Consider the following 7,501-nt stretch of genomic DNA (forward strand, 5'->3'; position numbering starts at 1 on the left):
AGTAAAAATAGAGTGAACATTCACTCTTTTCTTCTTAGAGAGACTCTAAAATCAATCGATTTTCACTCCTGAACAAGTGATCACGGACGTCACTCCCAAGAAAGTGAAAATAGAGTGAAAATTCACTTTTTTTTTTAAAGAGAGTACATTTGCCACTTTCCACCCATGTGCTAATGGGCACCAAGTAGAATGTGAAAGTTAATGTACATTATATGAGCGACAGTGTAGTTTGTTCAGCATTTTGAGCGTCTATAAAATAGCGCCTGGCTGGAATACTCCCCGTGGAGTAGAGATTGTGCCTACATTGTGTTCGGGCAAGCCTGAATTAGATGACTGGGGTAATAATATATTTGTAAAGCGCTTAGAGACATTGCCAGTGTAAAGCGCTATATAAAAGTGATGAAAAAATGAAAATATTTACAATGTATTTCCATTTACATGTCGGGCCAAGTGTGATTTTAAAGATAAACTTGAGTTCTGGTAACAAAAGAAAATGAATTCTCACAGAATCAAACGAAACTTACACTGAATGTTCAAGAGTACAAATAAATGTAATTTGCCAAACAATTTTGGTAGAAAATGTATACTGGCTGAGTAATTAGCATAGAAAGATAAGGAAATCAAGGTTAATAGCCCCGACACCATTTGTGTAGTCCCATATACATCTTTCTGTCTACAGTGCTTGTTACTTTACCAAGACTGGGTCAAATTGATCATGATTTTGATGACCCCAGAACCTTGCAATACACACCAATAGTTACATGCTACATGATCATCTTTTTCTGATCCATTCCACACCTTTTCTTTCACAATGCAATCGCATGACCAGAACTCAACTTTATCTTTAACGAGTTGAATTTGACAAATCAGATCCCAAATGTATGTTTTACATTATCTTATAAGAATTACTATGTGGCTCATTAATGTAAGTTAATTTTACATCAACTGTTTGTACTGGCGAAATTTTCGTTACAATATACAAAAACCTATTCATTTTATTCGAATGATATCCCAGATTACTAGTCATTTTAGTACGTTTTTTAAAAACCTGTTTTTGTATTTATATATCGACGCCATGACGGAGTGCATGTACCTATAATATATGTTGCTCTATGTCGATCAAGCCACGAGCAAATATCTGGGCCGTCAAGAACAGTGATTGTTCAGAAAGTAAATTTATTTTAAAGTTTACCATATAAGTAGTTTGATTTGTTATCAAATTATTATTTATAAAGTGTATAAATTATGCTAAAGTGAATAAAGTAAATTACTTATCAATTTTTATAAGAAAAGGACAAAACTTGTACATCGTATTTTCTGGACTTTATGATGGATGGTATTTTTGGAAAGGGAAAGAAATAGAAGAGTATCTATATTATTATGGATGTCAAAAGGAGTGGAACGGTCAGGAGAAGAGGGAGACTGCAGAGAGAGAGGGAGAGAGAGAGAGAGAGAGAGGGGGGAGATAAAGAGGGGGAGGGGAGACGGAGGAGAGGGAGAGAAGAGAGGTATAAAGACAGATGGAAAAGAGATTGTGATAAGAGAGATAATGAAGAAGAGTTGAGATAGAGAGATAGAAAGGTGAGAAATAGAGAGACGAGGAAGGAGAGAGAAAGAGACAGACAGACAAGAGAGACAGATAGAGAGGAGGTAAGATTTTTTTTTGATGTGGCACATGTCACTTGTGTTCAACTGAGATCAATATACTGAAACAGAACGTGACAATGAGAGACACAGAGAGGGATAGAGAGAAAGAGAGCGAATAGGGGAATGTGAGATAGTGTTAGGTGTTCTGGGTGAAAAAGAGAGAGAGAGAGAGAGAGAGAGAGAGCGCGCGAGAGAGATAGGGAGGGGGTATAGACAAGTATTTTATTCATATTTGAAATTCTAGTCAGCCATTCTTTACTTTAATAGGCCTGTTCTTATTTCTTTCTAATAACTATACAATTTTGCAGAAATTAATGAATCGATTTATTTAGAAAAATGAATAAGTCAGTAGAATAACTACCTAGATAATAAATGACATGTTCCCTGTGGGCTTCTGTCACAGTGGTACAGATTGATTTCTTTTCTTGTCCACCATACAACGTACAGACTGTTATCTATTAATGTTTGCTTGTGACGTGTTTTTAGTATTATGCACGTCGCATAATATATGGCGAGAAGAGAGCACAGTCTACTATAACGTCACAATACTAGTCGTGTCACCGCGGACGTTCGAGAACAAGCTGGGTTTTTCCCACTTCCCTTCTTTGCAATCGCAGCCTTGTTGTTTATTATTTTTCTATCTTATAAATTGTGTTCATTCGCGAAGCTTCTCTGACTGGAAGCTGCTCTAGACGCGGTGTTTGGTGACTCTCCGAGAGAAAAGAAGACTGATATTTTCAACAGGAAAATTCTTCTACGATATTTGTTTTATTTCTACAGCTGTTTGAACACTTTGAGCCCAGAATTCCTGCTTATAGTTGTTAAACAGATACGCAGATATTTGCAGACGGTTTAATCAGTGAGAACTTTACATTTTGAAACAGTTTTTTCATCAAAAACTTATACAAGAACAATAAAATGGCACCAGGAAAAGCACCAGCGATTGGAATTGATCTGGGTACCACCTATTCTTGTGTTGGGGTCTTTCAGAATGGGAAGGTAGAGATCATTGCTAACGATCAAGGAAACCGAACCACACCTAGTTATGTTGCCTTCACAGATACAGAAAGATTGATCGGTGATGCTGCAAAGAATCAGGTGGCAATGTAAGTTTATTACAACATTTTTTATATTTTTGATCAATGAAATCCTGTCCAGTGATTGTTTAACAGAGCATCACGTGACCCCAACATAACATTGCTATGATGTAACCGTGACGTCATCCATGGTATAGTGCACTATACCATAGTACTATACCATGGGTGACGTCATACATATGCGATCGATCAAGATCTATGTGCTATCGGGCGCGGTCGCGGTATGTCCGTCTGCGCTGCTCTCACCAGCCAGAGCACCTGCACTATACACAACTTCAGTGACAGTAAACATTAGTATTGATATTTAATACATAAGGTTGGTTTGAAAAATATAAAACAAATATATCATGCACTATTTCAAGCCACTAGTGAAATTATGGATTCCTCGGCGACAAAAAAAAACACTATTTTCTTCGGGGCTACACCCCTCAGAAAATAGTGCTATTCCAGCCACCTCGATCTATTATTTCAACAAGAGCCTCTCAGTGCATGGTATATTTTTGTAAATAAATGTAATGCTTCCTGGGAGAAATTTCGATAGTTTGAACATATTTCCTGGGTGTAAGCCACAAATATGTTCAAACCATGGTATATTTGTTTACTATTCCGCACTTCTGACGACGGATAGTCAACCTGTTCGAAACGTCGAGCCCCTCCTACTGCCCATCCTCTCCAACCGGCGCTATACATCTTTAGAATTATAAGCTCGAAAAAGATTACCAAAAGTCCTTTTCGGTACTACACACACCGTACCCTCAAGAAAGAAAGACCGACAGTCCTTTCCAGGACTCCCCTATCCTTTCCCCCTCTCACATGGTGCAACCGTAAGCATGTATATCAACATCACCATGCAAGCCGATAATTGTAAGCAGCATCTAACATTTTCTATGTTTAAACAATCGTTTATCTAAAACTTTTATTGAATAAGATATAATTTCAATGACGGGTGGACAAATTAAAACATCTTTTTATAAACAAGAATCTCACGACTTGCGAGGTGTTAATCTACAAAAAAAGGTGACCATGCAGTTGGTAATTTGAAAGTGTCGAGTGAAGAGTTTAACAGGGAACAGGGAGCAAAAACGTGTTTGATTTTTTTCATTTTTCATTTCAAAATTCAAATCTGCTTAGTTTGATTCTCTCCAGACCTGCATGTCGCCTGTAATCATAATGTTCGTTCAATTAGAAAATAAATCAAGTATTTTTGTACAGTGTATAAATATATATTCTTTCTAGTATCATATTTCCATTTCTGGTTCTAAATTCTGTGCATTTCTTATAATATATTACTGTAATTACTTATTATTTGATTGGATAGTAAAACATGCGCTGCTACTTACACTGATGTACACTGTTGGTCATAAAGGTGGAATATTTATTTTTACCCCAGTTTAGGGAAGGATTTTTAAAAATTATTTATTTCTAATAGATCTAGATAATGGCATACATTCTCAGATTTTATTGAATACTAATTTGCGAGTATTTGTTTTGCGTGACTGCTTCATCATATGTGTGTTACTATGCTAATCAGCTAAGGGACCTACGTCCTTAAGTCATGATTGACAGTAATGAGGATTAATGCCTCACAAAAGGGCACTGATATATAGCTGATCGACACGATTTTTATCCTGGGGCCTCACAGTAACGAGGCCATTGCTTAGCCCCTGAATCATGACTGTACGCAGTGTTTGCTAGGGTACGCGGCCCCTTCCACAAATCCCCCAAAAGGAAGAAAATGCAATAAATTGTCAAAAATTCATTGCATTTTCCCCCGGCCCCCAACAGGAAAAATTCCTCTGTAGGGCCATGCATTATGGTTCAAGGCATGGCCACACAGAGAAATTTTTCCTGTTGGGGGCGGGGGGAAATTGCAATGAATTTTTGACAATTTATTGCATTTTCTTCGTTTTGGGGGATTTGTGGGGGCGGCCGCGTACCCTAGCAAACACTGCGTACAGTCATGATTCAGGGGCTAAGTAATGGCCTCGTTACTGTGAGGCCCCAGGATAAAAATCGTGTCGATCAGCTATATAAGTGCCCTTTTGTGAGGCATTAATCCTCATTACTGTCAATTATGATTTAAGGACGTAGGTTCCCTAGCTGATTAGCATAGTAGCACACATATGATTTAGCAGTCACGCAAAAGAAACACTCGCAAATCAATATTCAATAAAATCTGAGAATGTATGCCATTATCTAGATCTATTAGAAATAAATAATTTTTTTAAATCCTTCCCTAAACTGGGGTAAAAATAATTATTCCACCATTATGACCAACAGTGTACTTTCAACGACCTATGCTTGTGTAATTAAAGGGATAGTTGAGTTCTGTTTTCAGACCGCAAATGCCTCCAAAGTGCATGGTTATTGCTCTTATTCTAATCTATGACATTCATAGTGCCCTTTTAGAACCTAAAATTGCTATGAAGGTAAATTTAGACCCCAAAATGTGTGAAATTTAGCCAATACGATCATACCAATTCAGCTCCACTTTCAAAAACACGGTGACCGTTAATTAATTATTTAATTAAAAATAACAATACATGAGCCGGCTAATTGTGGGTAATATAAGCAAGACGAAAATTCCAACAAAAAAGCCAACATCGGCATTGGCTGAAATATGACGTAAAAGGCGTTATTTCGTTTTTTTTTCAACGGTTTTTTCAAATTTTTCAAATATCTAATATTTGTGGTGGTACACAAGTATTAGAAATCGTTATATTTTAGCCGTCTCTGAACCGATTTTGATTAAACAAAGATGATTTTGACATTTAAATATTATGTTCTTTCAAATTTGACACTCGGTTTTTCATTATCTCACAAAAAATATTTTGTGTAGCGCCCTCTGCAACAGAACTCAACTATCCATTTAAGCTATGTATCAACAGGGACATTATGTGACAATAACCTATTCTTATTTATTATCGTTACAGGAATCCCAAGAACACAATCTTCGATGCCAAACGTCTTATTGGGAGGACATTCACAGATGACAATGTGCAATCAGACATGAAGCACTGGCCTTTCACCGTCATCAATAAAGGAGGCAAGCCAATGCTACTGGCAGAGTACATAGGAGAACAGAAGACATTGGCTCCAGAAGAAATTAGCTCGATGGTCTTGATCAAGATGAAGGAGACAGCTGAGGCTTATCTTGGCAAGAAGATCACTGATGCCGTCATCACTGTTCCCGCTTACTTCAACGATGCACAGCGACAGGCGACGAAGGACGCAGGTGTGATCGCTGGCCTCAACGTCCTCAGAATCATCAACGAGCCCACCGCTGCCGCCCTCGCCTACGGACTCGATAAGAAGCTGAAGGGGGAGCAACATGTCCTCATCTTCGATCTCGGTGGTGGTACGTTCGATGTCTCGATCCTGGTCATTGGTGATGATATCTTCGAAGTGAAGTCGACAGCCGGTGACACTCATCTCGGAGGAGAAGACTTCGATGATAGACTAGTCGATTATCTTGCTGAGGAGTTCAAGCGAAAGCATAGGAAAGACATGAGGTCCAACCCAAGATCGCTCCGTCGCCTCCGAACAGCAGCAGAGCGAGCAAAGAGAACACTGTCAAGCAGTACTACAGCAAACATCCAAGTTGACTCACTCTACGAAGGTATCGACTTCTCAACAAGTGTCAGCAGAGCACGATTCGAGGAGCTGTGTTCAGATCTATTCAAAAAGAGTCTGCAGCCAGTGGAGAGGGCCATCAGTGATGCTAAAATCGACAAGAACAAGATTGACACCGTGGTAATTGTAGGTGGATCAACACGAATCCCGAAGATCCAGAAGCTCCTCCAGGAATTCCTCAACGGAAAGGATCTGAACAAGTCTATCAATCCTGATGAAGCTGTTGCCTATGGTGCTGCTGTCCAAGCTGCCATCCTCTCTGGCGACCAGAGCGAAGAAATCAAAGATGTTCTTCTAGTCGATGTGACCCCTCTCTCTCTTGGCATTGAATTAACAGGAGGTGTGATGTCAAAGCTCATTGAAAGGAACACAAACATCCCTACAAAGGCTGCCGAGACCTTCACTACTCCTGCGGACAACCTGCCTGCCTTAGATATCAGAGTTTTCGAAGGAGAAAGAGCTATGACCAAAGAAAACAATCGACTTGGCCAGTTTGAGTTTTCCGGTATTCCTCTTGCACCTCGGGGCGTCCCTCAGATCGAAGTCACTTTCGACATCGACGCCAACGGCATCATGCACGTCACTGCCAAGGACGAGAGCACGGGTCGTAGCAACAAGATCACCATCACCAACGACAGAGGAAGGATATCTAAAGACGAAATCGAGCGCATGATCAACGATGCCGAGAGATTCAAGGCCGAAGATGATGCTCAGCGAGAACGCATCGCGGCCAGGGACCAACTCGAGAGCTTTGCCTACAACGTCAAGTCCGCAATCAATGACGCATCGGTAGAGCGCCAGGTCAGCTCCAGCGACAAGGAATTCGTAATAAAAGCATTTGATGACGTCATCACTTGGATGGATAACAACTCTTTGGCAAAGAAGGAAGAATTGTCGTTCAAGTTGAAAGAATTGCAGAAGACATGCTCTCCCATCATGGCTAAGTTACACGCAGGCAGTAACTCAGGTCACCCGGGACAATAAGCCAACTCATCGTTATCAGGCAGTGGTGGGCCTACTATTGATGAGATGGATTAAATTACAGCCATCATCATGGAATTCCTTTCACATGTCGGGCCAAGTGTAATTTTAACCTTAACTTTGACAAATCAGATCCAAAAATA

General features: G+C 39.6%; 1 protein-coding gene across 1 annotated transcript; it reads left to right on the forward strand.

Annotated features, from left to right (window-relative positions):
* Positions 1 to 2,317: 2,317 nt before the first annotated feature.
* Positions 2,318 to 7,501, forward strand: LOC588537 (heat shock 70 kDa protein IV-like). The gene is made up of 2 exons (XM_030998252.1): positions 2,318 to 2,753; positions 5,678 to 7,501. The coding sequence occupies exons 1-2, from the start codon at positions 2,566 to 2,568 to the stop codon at positions 7,359 to 7,361; spliced, it is 1,872 nt and encodes a 623-aa protein (XP_030854112.1). The 5' UTR covers positions 2,318 to 2,565; the 3' UTR covers positions 7,362 to 7,501.

Source organism: Strongylocentrotus purpuratus, unplaced genomic scaffold, assembly GCF_000002235.5.
Source record: "Strongylocentrotus purpuratus isolate Spur 01 unplaced genomic scaffold, Spur_5.0 spur5_scaffold_4, whole genome shotgun sequence".
In the NCBI taxonomy this organism is placed as follows: domain Eukaryota; kingdom Metazoa; phylum Echinodermata; class Echinoidea; order Camarodonta; family Strongylocentrotidae; genus Strongylocentrotus; species Strongylocentrotus purpuratus.

What these genes read in the sequence shown, in the direction of transcription:
- LOC588537 (XM_030998252.1), top strand. Translation starts at nt 2,566, where the DNA reads ATGGCACCAGGAAAAGCACCAGCGATTGGAATTGATCTGGGTACCACC. An exon ending in GCAAAGAATCAGGTGGCAAT is followed by an intron (nt 2,754 to 5,677) that starts GTAAGTTTATTA and finishes TTATCGTTACAG; the next exon opens with GAATCCCAAGAACACAATCT.